This window comes from Salmo trutta, chromosome 11 (assembly GCF_901001165.1).
Source record: "Salmo trutta chromosome 11, fSalTru1.1, whole genome shotgun sequence".
NCBI lineage: Eukaryota > Metazoa > Chordata > Actinopteri > Salmoniformes > Salmonidae > Salmo > Salmo trutta.
Genome location: NC_042967.1, coordinates 12,726,483 through 12,749,507, shown reverse-complemented (window position 1 = coordinate 12,749,507; position 23,025 = coordinate 12,726,483). Strand labels below are relative to the sequence as shown.

General features: G+C 44.7%; 1 protein-coding gene across 3 annotated transcripts in view; it reads right to left on the bottom strand.

Annotated features, from left to right (window-relative positions):
• Positions 1-242: 242 nt before the first annotated feature.
• The window catches only part of LOC115202228 (mineralocorticoid receptor), an 89,762-nt gene continuing 66,979 nt past the window's right edge, over positions 243-23,025 (bottom strand). For 2 of the 3 annotated variants that reach the window (XM_029766212.1, XM_029766213.1), the window contains exons 4-9: positions 18,357-18,473; positions 16,970-17,329; positions 14,992-15,136; positions 9,843-9,973; positions 1,906-2,063; positions 243-440 (exon numbers count right to left, since the gene is read on the bottom strand). In XM_029766212.1, coding sequence (XP_029622072.1) covers positions 285-440; positions 1,906-2,063; positions 9,843-9,973; positions 14,992-15,136; positions 16,970-17,329; positions 18,357-18,473 — 1,067 coding nt within the window. In that variant the 3' untranslated portion in view covers positions 243-284. The remainder of the gene's footprint in view (positions 441-1,905; positions 2,064-9,842; positions 9,974-14,991; positions 15,137-16,969; positions 17,330-18,356; positions 18,474-23,025) is intronic. The other variant, XM_029766215.1, reaches the window with a different exon arrangement.

The following is a 23,025-nucleotide window of genomic DNA, read 5'->3' as shown; positions in this document are numbered from 1 at the left end:
CTTAGATGTCACTCACTCAGCGTCACCTCTCTAACCGGCGGACGGAGACTGCAGTGTGGGGGACTCAACTTCCTACTTCCTCTACCTCACTTCCTGCCGCTCACGTGTCACTTCCTGTCCCATTTGAGAAAGGGGAGGGGGCAGCAGATCGACTGGCTGGCATAGTAGTTAGGCCACTCCTGAGTCTAGGGTCCTTCCTTGGGCCTTCCTCCTCTCCCACTCCTCCCCCTCTCGTTATTTCATTCTCTCTCTCCTTCTCTCTTCCTCCCAAGGACTCCGTACAGTCACTTCTTGTGGAAGTAGAGGGTGTGTGTGTTGCCCGACTCCACCTTTGGTATCTGGTCACTGATTATCTCCACCAGCATCTCTGGAAACTCCACCTTCAGAGCCTGAGACTCACGGAACGTGTAGAAACAGAAGTCTAGCAGGTTCCCCACCAGCTAGAGGACAGAAAGGGGGAGGGATCAATCAATAACATGTTATTTGTCACATATAGACGAACAGTGAAATGGCTCCTTCCCAACAATGCAGGGAGATGAATGTAGAAAAAAAGAACAAGGAATAAATACACATTGGGAGGGAGAGCGGGAAGGAGAGAGTTGTAGTTTGATAGAATCCAGCTGTGTTTGCATAGGGATTTCATTGGCTTATCATGAAGTGTGAATAATACACAGTACAATCAAAGCCTCGTTCTTGGAAGTTGGGGTCAACTTTGTGCCTTGGGAAACCTTGAATTGGCATTCCCCTTTTCTGACGGTGTGTTCGGTTACCTTACCGTACCTTATTCAGAGTGATGCTACCTACCATAGCCAGATCCTTAGGTTAACTTTGTCATGGCATTGATATGACTGTAATTGTTTATCGGTTAGGGGTCACGACTCATGAGTCTGACATACCACTAGGGGGTGCTACTGATTCTCAATAGACTATACTCTTCTACATAGGGCATCGTTTCCCAAACTAGGGGTTGCATGATTTGAAAATGGGGTCACGAGGGAAACTCTGGATAAATATAATTATTGCTTGGTTAATAGAACCAGGGTTACGTCAGTAACCTCCGGTAGCCGCTAGATGCGGTTGTAATAAACAGAGCGGTTTCTGTTTTCGTCCTACAAATGTCTCTTTTTGAACGGTTTCAGCTACAAAATATTATGGCCCCATCACTGAAGGATAAGACTCTCAGGAACACGTATGTGTCTACAATGTCCACAAACGGTGCAGGACTCATTAGAACAGAGTGGATAAGACCAGGCGCTAAATCAGACTGGGGGGAAAAAGAAAATCAATGAAGATGTATGATCTTCAGTGTAGAAAAGAACACCATTATTGCCTGACGATCTTCTGAACTTCCCAATACTTTTCTGATGCATGTCAATCACTTCAAATCCTACTTCCTTCAAAAGTATGGTTTGACAGACTGATTTTAGACTGTCATAGTCCCAATATTAGGGACTTTTCCCAGCAATTGTGAGATGAGTATTTTTCCTAATGCTTCTAGCTCCTAATGTTTCACCACATGCTAAGTTGTCCTTGCATAACCCCTACAGTCAGTGTGTTCAGTGCATTTAGTTAGAGGCACAGTTGTATTGACCCACCAGGCCACCACTCTGAGCCTGGACATTGATTCCTCCATGTTCCATTCATTCACCAATACAGGGCAATCTCTGCCCATTCCAAAATAAATACCCTTTAGGGGTAGTCATTGGAATGCAATATGTTATTTCAGAGATACTACCTTACATTGTTAAACTCCAATCAGTGACGGGGACCTGCTATTTGAACTTGCTCTGTGTATGCATGGCATAGAGAAGGCTTGTTGATGGGACTTGGCATTGTGATGTGGCGCTGGGTACAGTGCCTGATGTTATGGATACAGTTATACAGTGATGTGGGTCCAGTGCTTACATCATGCATGGCGTCCAGTAGCTTGGTGAGCTGGAAGAAGCGTTGCCACGTCTGTCCAGAGTTGTTGGTGGCCTTGCCCACAGACCTCCTCAGCTCCTTGATGTAGTTCACTCTCATCTCCTCAAACGCTGGCTGGTTCTTCAGACCCTCTTTGGGAACTGAGAGGAGAGAGGAAACCAAAAGATAAGTATTAATGGGAGGTGTAAACAACTAGCCTACATAACGCAAGACAAATGTATTGTATAAGCACATGAACCTAAACTGACCTTACTGAGAACATTTGATTTGAACACCCTACAGTTCTAACCATGACATAAGGTGTCTTAAGCAGTCATAACAGGTATTTTAATCAATTACCTTTCACTATTTTTTTACGTTATTGTTGACCAACCACAACCCTTTGTCACTTCACCCATTAATTCAGTACATGGTAGTTGTCCTCTTTTTTGACTTACAGCGTCAGTCAAATAACTATCCAAGAGCGTGATGAACATATTGAAACAGGATGTACAGACAGAGTATTTTAAGGGAGAAATTAGATAAGTGTGTCTTCTCAGGATGGATACTGGTATCCTCTCCCTTTCTAAATCTCTTTCCCTTTAGCTCGCTCTTTCTCTCTCTCTCCCTCGCTCATATCTCCGTAGAGGACAAACTAACGGCGATATGGCTGCCTGCCAACCTCATCTTAAATGACATTCCGCGTCTGGCTGGCTAACTGATTAAGAAACACCTCGTCTCTCAAAGAATGTCTGTCTCTCAAGTCTCCCAACACAGTCTCTCTTAGATCTTTCTTCCAATGTAGGCCTACAGGAACACTTCTGATATACACTGTGGTGTAATGAACAAAGTGCTGCAGGTACGGTAATCAAACTAACCAGCACTGTGCCTTTATCACTAGTAGCCTGCAACTCTGCCACTCTTATTCCACTGTTGCACTGGAGGTTGGTGGCACCTTAATTGGGGAGGGGTGATGGCTGGAGCAGAATCAGTGGAATTGTATCAGCATGGTTCTTATGTTTTTGTTGACATTCTAGTGAGCCGTCCTCCCCTCAGCAGCCTCCTGTGCACTGTTGATTATCATAGCTGCTACAGTAGATTATCTACTACTACAGTAGATTATCATAGCACACAGTAACCTACATTATGGTCATACATAGACATAACATGTTATTCAGACATATATTGAAAACAGGGCTATAGATCAAAAAACGATTGTCTAGTTTTATTAAGTGCAATGTCACGGGACAGTGTTACTCTACATACATACACACACACACACACACACACACACACACACACACACACACACCGTGTTGGCACACTGAGGCAGGTGTTCTCTAGCTAATGTTGGTAATTGACTAAGCCGCTTCAGGTAATGATTACCTCAAACCAGAGCAACCAACTGTTCCAAATGACACACTTTAAAATCTAATTGACATCCTGTTTCATAGGGAGAAGGCTGACACCGTAGCCCAGGTTAGTAGGCTACCTGCCCGGCTGGTCCCAAATCTGTTGGTGCTGTATAGCCAACTCCTATGGTCATACATGGCGTGGCGTTAGCTGGTCCCAGTTCTGTATGTGCTGTATAGCCAACTCCTATGGTCAGAATAATCATGCCGCACAAACAGGTCCGGGATCAGTCTAGGACCTGCCTGGTCCCAGATCTGATCCAAACATTACATGACAGTGACCATAGCAGTTGGCAAGACAGCCCAAACCGATCTGAGATCAGTCTAGAAGCCTAGGCTACTTGTCTCGTCCAATATCTGTTTTTTGCCAACATGACGACAATAACCCTAGGAGATAGCAAGATAACACAAACAGATCTAGGACCAGTCTAGGAGGATAGGCTACCTGCCTGGCTAGATCCTTCTGGTGTCACAGTGTGGCTCGACCTGCCTCACAGTGGTACGCTAATGACAAGCTGCTCTCCTTGTACTGTTTCTATGGTCAGTTTTGAGACCTTTAAAAATGTAAATTAAAATAGCTATTTTTTGGGTTGCCCATGGCTGAGTTGAGGCACTGTTTTGACCCTTGAGGCCTGCATTTGATATACAGATGTAGGATCTTAATTTGATCACCCTGTTACAGGAAAACTTTCCTGCTATGCAGGCCATTTGAAACGTGTATTTGAGGTTTAAAAAAGCTTCTGAAGTTAATACCACTTTGAAATTCCAGACTTGATTTTCCCTTGTATGTATCAACCACTACAACAATGCAGGGCCGGCGTAATGGGCGAGCCTGGCCCGCCCAACCGTACCTACTTGCCCATCCAAATGAAATATTGAAATATTGATCTGAGATGCACACTGACAGAAAGACGCAATCTCAGAAAGTTTCAGCGCGAGCGAAACAGCACCCCTCTGTCTCTGTATGTGCAGACCATGTATCTGATAGTCTGGACAAAAGGAGTATGGCATGTCATACTTAAATCTGTGGATTGTTTCAAATCACATGCATAGGCCTATGCCTATTTGGGAAGCCAGCAATTTGGGCAGCGCGCTTGGCAATAGACCCAGTTGATTTAGTTGCGGCTGTCAGTGAAACATGATCTTAAATGTGTGAAGATAATGTGTCTTGAGTATCATTTTAAAGTGTTGAGACAAGAAGGGGAGTGGTGTGTGGCGACGATATGGGCGTCTGTCTCCAGAATACATGAACTCAGCTCTCCAGAATGTGCTCTGCTGTCTACTGCACATTCATTGTTTCGTGTGAATTGTTTGCCCTTTGATTAGATTTTAATAAATTCACCATGACATATGTAACCAGTCGGTCTACTAAATGTACCGTTAATCCCTGTCATCTGGCTACATTAATTTCTGTTAACGCATGTATTACAGACATTTACCATTCTCATTCTAAGAGTGGAAATGTTGTTTGCAGAGAAATCAGTTTAATGTAATAACCATAATTTAGGAGTTTTGACAAATGTTTTATTGTCGTTTGTTTGGAGGGCTCCATGTGAGCAATGAGGATGTGGGTGGTTGAGGGAGTGCGCACGCACGAGCACGCCAACCTGCTGAGTTGATTCAGTATTGCACTTTACTAGCGATAGCTCAAGTCAAGACAGGTAGAAAGGGAGGCAGACAGGCGGAGTATAGAGATTAATACGATTGACAGAACCTGAATTTTCATTAGGCTTTTTATTAGTCGGCTTTAGGACTATGTATTTTATTTAGTTGACGATGGAAGTTATAGGCCTACTGCTGCTTTGGCCTATAGGCTATCTCTGAGTAACATGCGCTAATTTCTTTAGCCGCCAAAGGATCATGGTGTATCAATGTGTTCATATGGCAAAGGCTGGTGCTCTTGCATTAGTTGAATTGAATTTAAACTTTTAGATTTTATCGTTTTGATTCCGATTTTTATGATTAACCACGTGACAATTTTGAGAAACAAAAATGTTATTGAAATGAAACTGTTCCACAAACGTTTTTATATAAAATATAATCCATAACTGGAACGTAGATCGGTAGGATAAATTGTAAACTTCCCCAAATTTGAAACTATGAGCTGCCTGTGGTCTTTACTATAACACAATTCCTGGGAAAAAAACGGCCCGTTTTTTTTAAAATCAAATCCCCGTCCAACAGATTCGCTCTGTTACCGACCCTGCAACAATGTCCATTCATTATTATCCACGTAATAATTCATACTTCCTGTTGCTGCAGGATTATTTTCCTGCTGTAGCAAACTGGCTCAAATTAAGATCCTACATCTGTACTATACTCTGTCTGTAGTAAATGTGGTGCACCTGCAAGTAAACATTTAATTGTACTGTGTACACCATGTGTGTCATGTACATATGACAAATACACTTAATTTGATTTTGTTTAACTAGCCTAGTTTGAAGCTTTGCATTTGAAGACTTAACCTAAACCAACATGTGGCAGACAAACACACACCTGTTGATGCTGAGAGCCATGTGAGAAAACACAGTTGACAGGACTTTTTGTTTCTTAGAACACACAGCCACAGGCAAGAGTAGGACTAGAGCCTGTCAGTTAGAATTGCATCATGGAGGAAATTGCTCACCAAATGGCAATACTCAGTCATACATACGCAGGCACCACACACACACACACACACACACACACAGAGGCATAGACACTGTGAGAGAGAGACGCACACAAACCTAGCCTAGAACGTAGCAGAGACCAAGAGAAAAAGAACGACAAAGCAATAACGAGAGCTCTCTGGAAAAGCATCAAGGCGAGAGAGAGGGATTCTGTTCTTTCTGTTTCGCAGCATGTTTTTTGGCCCTTACTAACAGGAACATGCTAAAACCAGTGCCACATTTGGGCCCTTTGTTTTCGCCCCACTGACTCAGTCCCTAATTTAATTCGGCTCCAGTTGGCATTTAGTGTCTAGGGCCGGCAGAAAGTGTCATTTAGGGGCGTGGCCGGCAGAAAGTGTCTTTTAGGGGCGTGGCCGGCAGAAAGTGGGGCAATTACTCAACGGTAATTGGTTTCATGTCAAAAGGATGGATTTTAGCTCGCAGGTACCCAACCTAGATGTGTCAACCAGAACATATTTCACACTCACATCCATATTTCTTAAGCAGCCCGGATTTAATAAATAATAATAAGCACCAAATGGAAAACTGACTGAAATAGGGAGGGACTATCTATACCTGAACTTGTCCAATAAGAAATGCTTGTTTTCATTTTCCATTGCAAAACCTTTTTCTACGGTGTTCCCTAATGAATATGACCCAGGATTTTCTATGAATTGCAACCCATTGAACCCTTTTTTCTTTCTTCTTTTCACAATAGATATACTTGCATTGCTTCTGCCTCCTGATATGTTCTGTACATAGCCTATATATTATATTGGGTGTCATTGTGAAAATATCCTATCGGTAAACACACATGACATGTAGCTTCCTGCTTTAATCTTACCAGCTCATACCTCACTGACTGTGTGTCTTGGCCTTGATTCAAGTACCGGCTTACAAAGGGAAATGCAGGGTATTTCAATAAATAAAGACTGCCGTACAAATATGCCTGTAGACTGTTCTCCTCCTAGATAAAAACTTAATCCAGAAAGATCTATCATTCTGTCGCACCGGAAACTTTTAATAAAACAATGTCAAAAACAGCCCCCCTAATAAATAACACTCAAAGGATTATTATCTATCTGACAAATACATCAGATTATAATAATGGATTATGGTTTATATAATGATTATAGTGCTTTTTTTACTGGTTTTAGAACACTTTACTTTATGTGGGGTAACTCACGTTATCTACCATTTAGTGTAGCACCCACCTAGCGAGCGAGGCCAATAATGTCAAGTTTAGAAACCATTTTATGACCAAATCATCCACCACAATATTTATTAGTGGGCGTTCTATTATGGAGTATTGCTTAAAGGATAATGTTTCCAAGGACTATCACTGTGGAGCTGAAGGGTTCATCTGTTTTTATCAGATCACACCCATTCTACAGGGTCTCATGAGACACTGCAGGGCAAGTGAAACCTTAACCAAGGTCAAAGACAAAAAACAGCTCCACACACAACTACTTCTCTGTAAACACCTTTCCACAATAAGTCATCTCACACACACACACACACATTATCCTTATCTCTCTTCATTAGTTGGTGACAGTCTGTGCTCAAGAATATGGAGGAAGTTGGTAGCTGAAAATGTTTACTCTGCCTCGAAAGTATCAGATCTAATTTGTTAGTCACAAATATTAAGAGGATGAAATAGCCTTTTACAAACCTAAAAAGAAAACAACATAAAATTCATAGTCACTTCAGTATAGAAGGATTGAGATGCTAAAATGAGAACCTCAATATCATCATCCACAAGACGAAATACAGTAGGATGCAATCTCTGACAGACACTACTAAAACACTATTCTGACAGATTCATGCAGCCACATAAGATCAGTCAGATCACCACAGTGCTCTCTCTCCCTCCATTTGGGCCATGTTTGAAGGAAGTAGGAGAAAAACAGCAGGTTTTGGAGTGCTGCCCAGTGCTTGACTAGGCTTTATTAAGTACAGCAGGGCTCTTTGGAGAGGCTCTAAAGGATGAGGAGGGAACAACAGACGGACCAGAGAGCTCTCTCGTTCTTTCTGTGCTGTTTCTCTCTCTCTCTTTCTACCTCTTCATCCATCCGTCTCTCTCTCTCTCCCCCCCGCTCTCTTGTGCTGTCAGTTTTTCTATCCCTCTCTCATTCCATCCATCCTCTCCCCACTGTCCCACTTCCACTCCTGCTTTCAGATTAATTTACTGACACTCAGGTTAAGTCAGGCCAGTGTCAATGCCCTTTGGGAATGCTTAGAATTTAGGGACTAAAATCCAATTTAATTCAAATTACACAAGTGTGTTATATCATTGATTGATCTCATTTTCATTTAAGATACACATCTTAAATGGAGGCATTAGGGTTAAGTGCCTTGCTCAAGCGCACATCAACAGATTATTATAAAATGTTTTACCTTGTCGGCTCCAATATTCAAACCAGCAACCTTTGGGCTACTGGCCCAACGCTCTAACCTCGAGACTACCTGCCACCCCTTGCAGGTAGATAAAGCAATATGCAACTAAATGTAGGTGTCGATAACGTCATTTTGTATTAAAGGGATCATAGCTGCGGGAAGTAGTTTGGGGGTGGAGGTGCTGCGAAGCCCTGTATTTACTTCCCCAAAGCCAGATGAACTTGTGGATACAATGTTTGTCTCTCCGTGCAGTTTGAAGGAAGTTGCTAACTAGCATTGGCGCAATTGCTAACGCTAGTTAGCGCTGGCTCGCGAAACTACCTCTAACTTCCTCTGGATGCAGAGACGTACAAATATAATCCACGAGTTTATCCGACTCTGCAGAAGTAGATAAATGACTTAATTGTCAAAATCCCAGAGCATCCCTTTAATAGTTTGTCATTTTCCGCTCTATTTGCTCTAACACCCCTAGCCAGGCTTCCATTATCAATCAGGCAGAAATCCATGGAAAGCTGAGTAGTGCTGCCTCTGGCTCCACGTGAGACTACCCAGCATCCTCCAAACGGAGGCCCTGCCTGCCTGACAAGTCTAATAAACATTCCTACAAATCCGCACGGCGGCAGTTCAAAGCAGAGCAGAGGGCTGAAGCCTGGCCTCCCAAAATAGCTCCCATAACTGGCCTATGTAGCCTTGCCCTCCTGTAGCCCTGCCTGCCTGCCTGCTCTGCCCCGACTGCATTTACTGCTGGATGCCAACAAGAACCTTGTCCTCGGTTGCCATATGGTGAAACAATATGGGGGTCTCTTTCTTTATATCCCGTGTGGCTCAGTTGTTAGAGCATGGCGCTTGCGATGACAGGGTTGTGGGTTCGATTCCCGCGGGGACCAGTACAAAAATGTGTGCACTCTGTACTGTAAATCGCTCTGGATAAGAGTGTCTGCTAAACACCTAAAATGTAAATCCCCCTCTCTCCCCTGAGATTCTTCTCTCTCTGTGCACTTCCTCACGCTCTCTCTCTCTCTCCATCGATTGCCCTCTCTTCTCTTTCTCTCTGGCACATTAGTGTCATCACAGGTTGCGTGCCAGAGGTATAGCATAATCGTTGCATCCTGTAGTGTCGCCCAATCCCGCTTTCCGTGCATACCTAGAATGTATACTACTCCAGCTTAATACAGACATGACCCGGTATGTATATGTGTTATTGTTATTCCCTTGTTCCTGTTTGTGTTCCAACTCCAAGCTCAGCAAACAAATGACAAGTGATGTACCTGTTATTTACTCTGTCAACCTGCTTGTATACTGACATGTGGCTGATACACACTACCTCACTGCAGCTAGCTGTTGATTGGTCAAACACACACACCATATAGACTTTATCTCACACACACACACAACACACTGCTGTATGCACACACTCAGAGTTGGATGTTTTTCTGGCAAAGGAACTCGCACTCCCCCTTCCACACACCTTCAGCTGACTTACCTGTGCTGAGCAGCAGCAACACTTTCATGGAGAGGAACTCTTGGTAGGTGAGCTGCAGCCTGACAAACTCCTGGCTCACCTGCCTCATGCCCAGACACAGGTCGTACATGGCTGACTGCTGCATGCGGTCCCTGGTGAAGAGGGGAGAGAAAGGATGGTTGGTCAGTGCCTGAGGCATATTGGTTCTTGCTCTCACTATACAGTGCTGTAAGTGTACCTCTAAAAACAACTGTTTGAGTGCATTCCCACTGGGAACACACTGGTTGAATCAACATTGTTTCCATGTCAGTTCGATGAAATTCCGTTGAACCAATGTGGAATAGAAATTGAATTGACATCTGTGCCAAGTGGTATGGCTGAGTAAGCTCCCATTAGCATTGACTGTATTGTGTCCAGCCAAACTAATCTCAGATGTCCATGAAATACAGCCAACATCCCCAAAACACTGAATCATCCATGTAAACTCTTATATGTACATTTCCCATCATCCACCACATGATAACATACATATTTGTATCCTCCCCCTACACACACACACACACACACACACACACACACACACTACTGCGCCTCAACCCTTTGGAACATCTTTCCACATAGTTATTCTACTCGCTGAGATAGGATGAGTTGAGAGCCAAATTCCTCTAGAGTGCAGAGCACTGCACACACACAGTAACACAACGCAGATGACTTAGCTGCTTCAGTACGCTGTGTATAGGCTGGGAAAGACTTACTGCATCACCCCAGTCATGGTACATGAAAACACACACATGCACTAGCATACACACTCCGTCCTAAACAGTCACTCACACACCATATCAGAGAAGCTGATCTCAATCCTGTCAACGTGCAGAAACAGCAACCAACAACAACGGGGCAGAGGGACAGTAGAGTAAGTTGGGTGGGATGGAGAGGGAGAGCCAATGAGCAATGTGCTATGTGTTATGCAGATGCCGCAAATCCTGGGGAATTATGGGTTTTGGAAGCCACCTTCTCCACTTTAAATCACCCATCATGTCGAGACTCGAATAATCAAATGCAAGCGGTGTGGCTCCACTTGAAAGGGAGTTCACCATAGGGCTGCATAGCAAATGGCACTCCGTGCCCTATTTAGTGCACTACTTCTGAACAGAGCCCTATGGGGCTAGGGTGCGATTTGGGTGGCAGCTCATGTGATACTACTGCAGAAACCACATCGTAACACTAGGACAGAGAAGAGGGAGATTCTGCTATGTGGATAGAACCAGTCTTAACGTTCTGAAACAGATTTGCAGCAACAAGAGAGAATTGGTGCATATGTTCTCATTATAAGCATAAAGCAGGTTTAAAATACTAATTAGTCCAATTAGTTTACTGTATACGATGTACATCTGGCTGCATGAGGCTTGGTTTAGCTGAGTGTCTCTCGTTCTGTCTGTCTGACTTTGTCTATCTGACTAACTTAAGAACACATGAAAAATGTGTTTTAGGAGTAGCATTGTGTTGGAGTTCTCCAAACTGCATTTCATTATTTGGAGAACCTTGGATCTGAGTATAAAAGGTCTCTACATATTTTGTCTGAAATCAATTTTGCCGAATCATTGCCCAAAATGAGAAGAAACCCACTGCCCCTGGTTTTTCTCTCTCCGGCTCTCACCGTTGCCATGGAGAGAGATTCAGGAAGCAAGAGCGAGGACTTAAAAAATGTAAAAAGTCAGACTCACTTCACTTCTGTGAATATCCCTGATAGACAGAGCATCTACAACTGTATAACCCCCACTTAAAATACCATAGTTTGTATTGTGAGTTTTTCTTGGGGTCACCTGGATATTATTGGCAAATGTCTTTCAGAGTCTTGTTTATACCTCGTTATCTTCTGTCCTCTTGGGTCGAGAAGGATCTTTGCATGGCCTTCTTGACCCTCTTCTGTCAATCGCTACAGTTTAGGTCTAGATGCACCCACTCTGGGTCCAAAAGTTGGAGCAACCGTTTTAAGAGCTATTGCAAGCTATTATCAAACATTAATGCATAAATTAAGTTTAAAGAGCCACTGAACACAGATTGGCACGTGTTTTTTCTGTTGCTCATTAGAAAGATGAGATTTCAGTCTTGGAAGTGTGTTCCTGACCGATTCTGCATTTGGTTAATGACGTTTGTCCCCCATGAGACACTGTAGATGCAGAAGCCTATTTCACTTCCTCATAATCCCCAGAATAAATCTAAGAACTCAAATCTTTCATAAATTTTTACGTTTATGCCAATGATGTTTTAGTAGTACAATTTTACATCTAACTAAGGTATTTGGTGCAGTATTTCTCGAGTAAATAATGTGTGATGTGTTGTCTTATGTAAACAAAGTCGGAGTTGCTGGTTATGTCTGTCTCACTGTCTATGCTATTGGATAGACGGCAATCACTGCAGCTGTTCACCCCAAGTTAGTGGGCAAATGGACAAATCGCCAAATCAAAACACAACCTTCATTTACATGTTGTGACGCACAGATGTTCCAAACTCCATTTTAGACGAGACTGACTTTATGACCAAAATTATCCTATATACACGTTGTAGTCAAATTTGACACTAGAATAACCGTTTCTGACTCATATCGATGCCACAGTTTTCAAAAGGATTCGTTGCTTTTTGAAGGCAGTCGCTCTTTAATTTAAATGTATTTGTCTTTGACATCGAGCACATTTGTCTTTTTGTTCTCTCTCAATCAGTAGACCTAACTAAATTAGGACGAAAAATCCAAGTGGGCGGACTATCCAGCCAATCAATTCATTAAACAATGTCAAGACAAGGAAGTCACGAAGGAGCCATGGAAACCATAGTTAACAAACTGCTTCCTCCTCGAGGACTAGAGACGAACAAACTGCTTCCTCCTCGAGGACTAGAGACGAACAAACTGCTTCCTCCTCGAGGACTAGAGACGAACAAACTGCTTCCTCCTCGAGGACTAGAGACGAACAAACTGCTTCCTCCTCGAGGACTAGAGACGAACAAACTGCTTCCTCCTCGAGGACTAGAGACAAACAAACGTGGAGAAAGTATGGATTGTTTGACATACTGATGCTGTTAACTGACTGACAGACAGACGGGCAGACCATAAGACAGAAAGATAAACGGGCAGACAAAGGTAGGCCGACAGACAGATCGAGCGACAGAGTAGCTTCTCTTCTCTATAGAGCGACATACAGGTTAGTTTCTCTACTCTATACGTCTCTTTAGGCCGACAGACAGGTTAGTTTCTCTACTCGTCGCTATAGAGCGACACGGGTTAGTTTCTCTACTCGTCGCTATAGAGCGACACGGGTTAGTTTCTCTACTCGTCGCTATAGAGCGACACGGGTTAGTTTCTCTACTCGTCGCTATAGAGCGACACGGGTTAGTTTCTCTACTCGTCGCTATAGAGCGACACGGGTTAGTTTCTCTACTGGTCGCTATAGAGCGACACGGGTTAGTTTCTCTACTCGTCGCTATAGAGCGACACGGGTTAGTTTCTCTACTCGTCGCTATAGAGCGACACGGGTTAGTTTCTCTACTCGTCGCTATAGAGCGACACGGGTTAGTTTCTCTACTCGTCGCTATAGAGCGACACGGGTTAGTTTCTCTACTCGTCGCTATAGAGCGACACGGGTTAGTTTCTCTACTGGTCGCTATAGAGCGACACGGGTTAGTTTCTCTACTCGTCGCTATAGAGCGACACGGGTTAGTTTCTCTACTCGTCGCTATAGAGCGACACGGGTTAGTTTCTCTACTCGTCGCTATAGAGCGACACGGGTTAGTTTCTCTACTCGTCGCTATAGAGCGACACGGGTTAGTTTCTCTACTGGTCGCTATAGAGCGACACGGGTTAGTTTCTCTACTCGTCGCTATAGAGCGACACGGGTTAGTTTCTCTACTCGTCGCTATAGAGCGACACGGGTTAGTTTCTCTACTCGTCGCTATAGAGCGACACGGGTTAGTTTCTCTACTCGTCGCTATAGAGCGACACGGGTTAGTTTCTCTACTCGTCGCTATAGAGCGACACGGGTTAGTTTCTCTACTGGTCGCTATAGAGCGACACGGGTTAGTTTCTCTACTCGTCGCTATAGAGCGACACGGGTTAGTTTCTCTACTCGTCGCTATAGAGCGACACGGGTTAGTTTCTCTACTCGTCGCTATCTCTACAGGGACATGCTATAGCCTTCCTCCTAAGTGGGGACCTTGGCCTGATACCATGGTCAGTCACTGACACACTGGGGATAGTGGGGACACTAGGGTGACATGCAGGTTTTCGTGACAGAGCACTGTGGACATTCCAGCTGACATCCAGGCCATGCAGTAAATCAAGTTGGTGTAGGATACGTCTCATGGGGATTATCACCCAGAATACCTGGACCATCTGTCATTCAGACAAGCAGTTCCACTGTGACTGCGTCACACACAGGTGTTTCAGAAGTTCTTTGAATATGTATCAGCAGCACATGCTTAGGAAGACATCTACTGTAGGTAACTTTATGATCATTGATGCAATTAGTTAAATGATAGAAAGTAACTTTCTCATTTTACTTTACATGTAATGACATTGTATCCAAACATACTTGGTCTCTGCAATGACTTCATTATTGTCTGTCTTTTTTTGTGTGTGTGTGTGTGTGTGTGTGTGTGTGAAGTTCTTCTTTTACAAAATCAAATAAGCCAACTATCAATTCCATGCCATCTGGGCTTGATGCACTTTTCCCAGCCACCTGTAGGGGCCAGTATTCTCCCTCTGCCCTGGCCCTGTCCAGGTCCCATACCATTACCCTCCACTTCAATGCACCAGTCATGCACCACAGCTCCAATACACAGCTGCCCCATATACATTTCCTCCTCCTGTTCTCCTGTTCAAATATATTAGAGCGGATCACACGCCCCATTGACTCCCCGCTCCGCTCTGATCAACTGTGCTCTGGGGATCGAGGAGCTGTTTAGAGGTACAAAAGCCTTTGCTTTAGGGAGCAGGGTTATCCGACTATCAGTCAGAAGACACTGAGCAGTTTTTTCAAGCCCGTCGTCACTGAGAGAAGTAGGAGGAATTATGGACTTGCCGTTTGGCTTTGTTCGGGCTCTAAGTTTTTTTTCTGAATACTGCATATCTGTAAAGTGTGGCGTGCGAGACGACTATGTCGGTGGTAGACAGACTTACTCGTTGAAGACGAGGTCGGGGGCGAAGTAGAGCATCTGTCCGTTGGTGTGTTTGTAGGACCTCCAGCTGAGACTGAAGGAGGACAGACACATCCAAGAGTACTGGATCAGGGTGATTTGGTCCTCTATGGGCAGGCCCCGGAAACCTGGGAGAGAGAGACCATTATTGATGTGATGTGTTCCTGCATGTTTGATTTGGCAATGAAAGTACCTGAAGTCCACTGTTAATGAAGGCTATTGAATTGAATCGAGGGGGCTGATGGGAAACGGTGAGAGGTAATGAGTCTTAAATTGAGTACAGTAGTGAATGCAGGACCAGTGACATACTAGAGACACAGGTACAACAACCCATGAGCCATTCACCCAATCTTTCCCCTCTCTCTCTCTCTCGTGTGTGTGTGTGTACTGTATACACAAATGGCAAGGTGCCTAGCACCACCAATATTTGTTCAGACATGAACAAACCGCTGCAGAGTATTCGCCCGGTATTGTTTTACGCAAAATCCCCCAAGGCTTCTAATTATTGGCCTGTTGTCTATGTGGGCCCTTAAATAGACTAACGGGAAAGTTGCCAATCTCGCCCTCTAACTTTATACAGAACATTACATATAAACTCTTCCTCATTTTATAATGCATAGTCCCAACGAGGATGCGAATGCTGCAACTGAAAGTGACTTATCAGAGCTTAGGTACTATTCCAGGCTTTGCATGTCAGTCGTCAGCCATGCAACCGCTGCCAAGCCCGCGATGTGTCACGGTATCAATTCATTGTTGAATCAGTGTGTGGGCTGTATTGCTGGCTATGCCTGTGGCTTTTTTAAAAAGGACTCAAAGCTCTTGATTCAAATAACTGGCTTACTGTACATCAATGGTGCTCCCTGGAAGAATCTATAGCTGGGTCTAAGATGCCTATTAAAAGATTAACTTTTGGGTCGCCCATCAAAGTGCTTGAAGACTGAAGACACAAGTCAATAGTGTTTACAGTGACTACAGTACAGGATGCTGCTCACAGCATATACTAGGCTTCCTGTGTACTGTGGCACTGTGCTGTCCAGTAGAAGGCTTGGTTATAGTCTACAGCAGCCATGTAGCGCAAAGCAGTCTGCCTTATTAGTGCGAGTCTTCTGGAGTTGAGCTTCTGAGCTTTATTAGCAGAGCTAAGTCCAAATGTAAACTGAATGCAGTGGAACTTTCAAAGTCAGAGAGAGACTCGGAGAGAGAGAAGGAAAGGGGAGAGAGAGGGGCTGGTTTCCACCTACTGTGTCTGTCTTTCTATTTATACGTCCGGATACGGCAAGCAGACACCCTGGAAGAGGTATCAAATATTTGCAATACAGCGAATTAAACAGCATCAAAGAGGTACCTGTGACTGTAAGCCTATAAGGCATCTTTTGAATATTTCACCAACTGAGGAACTTACTCACCTCTTTAAAAAAAAAATGGTATATTAAAGTAAAATGTTGCGTAAACGAGTTCGATTTACATTATTTATAAAAGGCTGATGAATGTAAATTAGCTCTGTTTCCAAATCTTAAATCTTGATTACATTTTTACTTTAAATAGGATGCTATCGCTAATCTCATTAAAGCATTGCGGAATAATTTCCTAACGAGATCGGGAAAATTACTGCCGAATATATTCAGAAGACGCAAATGTAAATATATCCCCAGAGTATAAAATACATGATAGTGATTTCTCCTTACAGCCAATACGCCCACTCAAGAGATTTACCCATGTCTCTGCCCCCAAGCATTTAGAACGGAATAGGATCAAGTTGACTCTAGACATTTATCTCTTTCAGATGTCCCCATCAAAGATATTACTGTATAGGAAAGGAAGCCACTCTTCCTTACATCCGTACCGCCCAATCCCATCCAGAACCCCCATGTCTGTCTAACCTGGAAGTAGTTTGGCCTCTTTCACCAAAGCCATCAAAAATATTAGGAAAAAAAAAGGAAGATGCTGTATCTCACTCTAACCTGGAAGTACTTTGGCCCACTTGACCACGCGGATCATCTGTTTCCCAGCCAGCTGGTTGAGGCTGGACAGCAGGTGGTCGGTGGTGTCAGGCTGGGTGTTGTCGTAGCCCGCAAACACCACCTCTGGCTCAATCAGCTCCAACACGCTGCAGATGGAGGGGGGCAGGTAAGGGGTCACCAGCCCACCTCCAGGGCCGTGGGGCACCAGGGCGTTAGTGTGGCTGGTGCTCAGCTCCTTCTCTCCCGAGGACAAGTACCCCCCTCCACCTCCAGATCCAGGGCACGTCTGCCCCCCCTCCTTTGTGGGGGTCGAGTCTTCGTTCACACCCTTCAGCTTGCCTAGCTTCTTAGACTTCCGCGCTGTAGGGAGGAAGAGAGAATGACGCTCTAACTTAAAGTAGAACTTATCATGATGTTTCTGCATTGCAGTGTTTCAAAAGATGTTCTGTTGACAGAGTAACTTTCTCATTTTACTTTACATGTAATGACATTGTATCCAAACATACTTTGTCTCTGTAATGACTTCATTATTGTCTGTCTTTTTTGTGTGTGTGAAGTCCTTCTTTTACAAAATCAAATGATGAACAGTGTACGTACTGAAGTAGCTACAAATATTCAAGCTGAGTTTGGTAATTGTTGGACTTTTGGAAGCTAAGTGTCATTTTCACCATTCTATAGGGCGGTGCACAATTGGCCCAGCATCGTTAGGGGAGGGTGTGGCTGGGGTAGGCCGTCATTGTAAAATAAGAATTTGTTCTTAACTTACTTGCCTAGTTAAAGGTTAAATCAAATAAAATATTATATCGGCACTTTGATTTCTGTTTGTCAAATGTAGTAGTGCTCAAGATATCCTAACAGAACTGTTTTCTGCCTTTCTCCAGGGACATTGTAACTGAGGGAAAGTATGTTAGGAAGTGAATCAGGATTTGGAGACTGTCCACCTTTGACAAAGTACAGTAAGGAAAACATTTGTTCTGTATATTGCAATAGCGGTAAAATGGAAAACCTTTTTTGCTGTATAAGCAAGTCTATTTTGGTTCCCTGGCAGTATCCAAACTCTGTATCACACGTTAATATTGGCCTGCAAACTGTACTTGGCTGTGTATTCTGTAATGATACAGAACGTCTCAAAGTAGCACCGATTTAACAATTTGACTCCACACACTAACGCTCTTAACTTTGTTTTTACGGTTCTACGACTAGTCGGGGCACCGACATATTTCACAGGTTCCTGCCATTGAACCTGCCTATGATCAGACTAGGAATCTGATTGGTCGTTCAGCAATAATAGCCCTTAGTCCTAGAAAGCTCACATTCCCTTGGAATAGGGTGTTATTTCAGATGCATAGGTTCATATTTAGGATATCTGGCATTTATGATTCCGTACCTCCGAGATTCATCCCGGCTTGGAGACACTTCCGTACTCGACAGGCCGGACAGTTTTTCCTCCGGATCTTGTCGATGATACAGTCATTCCTTCCGGCACACAGGTAGTTGTGCTGGCCTTAACACACACAGACAGGAAGTTTAATAGTGAGCCAAACACTGAGAAACAAGACAGCAGGAAGCGGAAACATATGGAGGACAATAGGATAACTTACAGATGTATGATCTTAATTTGATCACCCTATTGCAGGAAAACGTTGTGTTCTTAATGTTTAAAAATGCTTCTGAAGTTATTTAGACTTTGACACTTCAGATTTGATTTTCCCTAACGAACAACTTATCAACCACTACAAAAATGTCAATTAATTATAGTCAACATAATCGTTGACATCCTGTTGGCGGGATTATTTTCCTGCTGTAGAAAACTGGCTCAAATTAAGATCCTACATCTGTACTCAATTGCATTGGAGTGTTTCCATAATATACTGTAACAACCTAAAATACCAAGAAATCTTGATACCTTAAGCCATTCTTGCACACAGACATATACAGTTCCTCAACAGGCCAGTATGGTCTCATGATATGAATACTACATCCATAGAAACGTAGGCTTTAGAATTGACTGCACATAACATCAAATAGGATTATTCCACTAGAACTATAAATAGTCACTAATGGTGCCTCTGTATGGTACATGGGTACTATATCTAAACACGAGTGTGGTTGGCTGAGGCATCGGTTGTGTGTGTATGCCTGCGCGCAGCCTGTATATGTGTGTGTGTGTGTGTGTGTGTGTGTGTGTGTCTCTATCTCTCTGACTAGTGCCTGGGCTGCTCCAGTCTCTGACAGTGACTCTAACAGGCAGAGAATCCCCCTCTGCCTCCCTGCCTAGCCCATAGCTAAACCAAATGATCTCCTGTTTCAGAGAGCCAGCTTCCGCTCCACTGGACCAGCACTGTACGTCTCCTCCTCCTCCTCTTCTTCCTCTCCTCTATTCACCCCTCTCTTTTCCTCTCTACACGTCCGCCAGCCTCAGAGTACCACACGCGCCCACACACACGTTCGTTCCCCAGGCCAGGGACGGCCAGCTCAGCGCGCCTGCGCCTCACCACGGAAGCAACACATACACAAACACCGTGACTGTCATAAACACACACTGACCCGAGCTATGGCCCGATAACCTTCACTATGGTGTGTCACAGCCACAGGAAGTGGCCAAGCGAGATGCACAGAGTACAAGCCAGAAAACAGGATACAGTGACATTAGTTCATTACATTTCATCTGATGTTGACAAAGTCTGAGTGTCTACGTAAGTGGGGGTGTGCGTACGTGCCACAGGAGGTTGGTGGGACGTTAATTATGGAGGACGGGCTCGTGGTAATGGCTGGAGCGGAATCAGGAATGGTATCAAATACATCAAACACATTGTTTCCAGGTGTTTGATGCCATTCCATTTGCTCCAGTTCAGCCATTATTATGAGCCATCCTCCCCCTCAGCAGCCTCCACTGGTACATGCATGTGTTTTTGTGTGAGTGCCTACTTTACGTGCGTACCTGCATGCATACTCGTTTCTGAGCATGTGTGTGGGAGTGTTGGCATGCAAGCGTATTGCTGCATTGGCCTTCTGTGTGCATGCATGCATGACTGTGCGTCAATGTACAGTATGTGTGACCATACCGTGTGTGTGTGTGTGTGTGTGTGTGTGTGAAGCTGCACAGTATGTGTGTAGTCTGATCTGTGCCAAGGGAAAGTGGAGGGGGGAGAGAGGATAGCAGAGGAGGGTGGAGTGGGGGAGAGAGGATAGCAGAGGAGTGGAGTGGGGGAGAGAGGATAGCAGAGGAGTGGAGTGGGGGAGAGAGGATAGCAGAGGAGGGTGGTGGAGGAGATGGGAGTAGAGGAGTGGAGTGGAGGAGATGGGAGCAGTGGAGTGGAGGAGATGGGAGCAGTGGAGTGGAGGAGATGGGAGCAGAGGAGTGGAGTGGAGGAGATGGGAGCAGAGGAGTGGAGTGGAGGAGATGGGAGCAGAGGAGTGGAGTGGAGGAGATGGGAGCAGAGGAGTAGAGTGGAGGAGATGGGAGCAGAGGAGTGGAGTGGAGGAGATGGGAGTAGAGGAGTGGAGTGGAGGAGATGGGAGCAGAGGAGCGGAGGAGATGGGAGCAGAGGAGTGGAGCAGAGGAGTGGAGTGGAGGAGATGGGAGCGGAGGAGATGGGAGCAGAGGAGTGGAGCGGAGGAGATGGGAGCAGAGGAGTGGAGCGGAGGTGATGGGAGCGGAGGTGATGGGAGCGGAGGTGATGGGAGCGGAGGTGATGGGAGCGGAGGTGATGGGAGCGGAGGTGATGGGAGCGGAGGAGATGGGAGCAGAGGAGTGGAGCGGAGGAGATGGGAGCAGAGGAGTGGAACGGAGGAGATGGGAGCGGAGGAGTGGAACGGAGGAGATGGGAGCGGAGGAGTGGAACGGAGGAGATGGGAGCGGAGGAGATGGGAGCAGAGGAGTGGAGCGGAGGAGTGGAGCGGAGGAGAAGAGTGGAGCGGAGGAGATGGGCGCAGAGGAGAAGAGTGGAGGGGAGGAGAGGAGCAATGGGAGGAGAGGCAGCAGCTGTAGCTAGGTCTCGCTCCCTCCAGTCCTCCACTATTTCTGTCTAAATCACATGACTCTTACATAAGCCCATTTTTCTTGCTCTAAAAAACAGTAAACTGCGACACAGGAAACGCACAACGCTACCCCCCCCCTGCCCTCTTCCCGCCCCCTCACTGGATGGTTCAGACTCTGAAAAAAGGAAAACTTGTCTTGGAGCCCTTCTATCCAGTGTCCAGCCCATTCCCATGAATCCTGTTAATCATTGTCAGAAAGTTACACACTCCAAATTGTGTGTGTGTACATGTACAGTATTTTGTTTGTTCCTGTATGTATTGGTGGGTGAGTGTGGATTTTATGTTTCTCAACATTTACAAAAGGTGTGTTTGCTGATAAGTGATGAATCCCTTTTCCAGGGATTTAGCCCAGTACACTTTATATGAACCGGACAAATATTGTTTATCCTCATCGGCACTACAGAGAATATATTCGTTCACATACTTAGAAACTCAACTTACTCCAACAGATTTCCCCATTTCCAGATTCATCACCTAGTCCTCCACTATAATAAATATGAAGATGGCACCGGAGGGGAAGGCTGCCGTCTTATCGGCTCTTAACCAACCATGCTATTTTTTGTTTTTTCACGTCGTTCATGACTTGTTTTGTACATAATGTTGCTGCTACCGTCTCTTATAACCGAAAAGAGCTTTTGGACATCAGAACTACGATTACTGACCTCAGATTAGACAAAGAGTTTTTCTTCATTGACTCGGACGGGAGGGAGATACTACAGACACACGACCAGGCCCAGATCCCCAGCTTTCGCTGGAGAAGGAAACTGAGATTTCGCGGAAAAAGATCAGGGTGCCTTGTGAAGGAGTGGCTAATCTGCCTTTGCCTTCCGTCTTGCTAGCTAACGTTCAATTGCTGGAAAATAAATGGGACGAACGCACGTATATCCTACCAACGGGACATTAAAAACTGTAATATCTTATGTTTCACCGAGGTCGTGGCTGAACGACGACATTAAGAACATACAGGTGGCGGGTTATACACTCTATCGGCAGGATAGAACAGCAGCCTCTGGTAAGACACAGGGCGGGAGCCTATATGTAAACAACAGCTGGTGCACAATATCTGAGGAAGTCTCAAGGTTTTGGTTGCCTGAGGTAGAGTATCTCATGACAACCTGTAGACCACACTATCTACCTAGAGAGTTTATCTGTATTTGTTGTAGCTGTCTACATACCACCAGAGACCGATGCTGGCACTAAAACCGCACTCAATGAGCTATATACCGCCATAAGCTAACAGGAAAACGCTCATCCAGAGGTGGAGCTCCTAGTGGCCTGGGACTTTAATGCAGGGAAACTTAAATCAGTTTTACCTAATTTCTATCAGCATGATAAATGTGCAACCAGAGGGAAAAAACTATTCTAGACCTCGTTTACTCCACACACAGAGACGTGTACAAAGCTCTCCCTTGCCCTCCATTTGGCAAATCTGACCATAATTCTATCCTCCTGATTCCTGCTTACAAGCAAAAATTAAAGCATGACGCACCAGTGATTCGGTCTATACAAAAGTGGTCAGATGAAGCAGATGCTAAACTACAGGACTGTTTTGCTAGCACCGACTGGAATATGTTCCGGGATTCATCCGATGGCATTAAGTACACCACATCAGTCACTGGCTTTATCAATAATTGCATCAAGGACGTCGTCCCCACAGTGCCTGTATGTACATACCCCAACCAGAAGCCATGGACTACATGCAACATTTGCACAGAGCTAAAGGGTAGAGCTGCTGTTTTCAAGGAGCTGGACTCGAACTCTGAAGCTTATAAGAAATCCCGCTATGCACTCTGACGAACGATCAAACAGGCAAAGCATCAATACAGGACTAAGATCGAATTGTACTACACCGGCTCCATTTTACATTTTAGTCATTTAGCAGACACTCTTATCCAGAGCGACTTACTGTAGTGAATGCATACATTTCATAAAAAAATGTTTTATCCGTACTAGTCCCCCGTGGGAATCGAACCCACAACCCTGGCGTTGCAAACACCATGCTCTACCAACTGAGC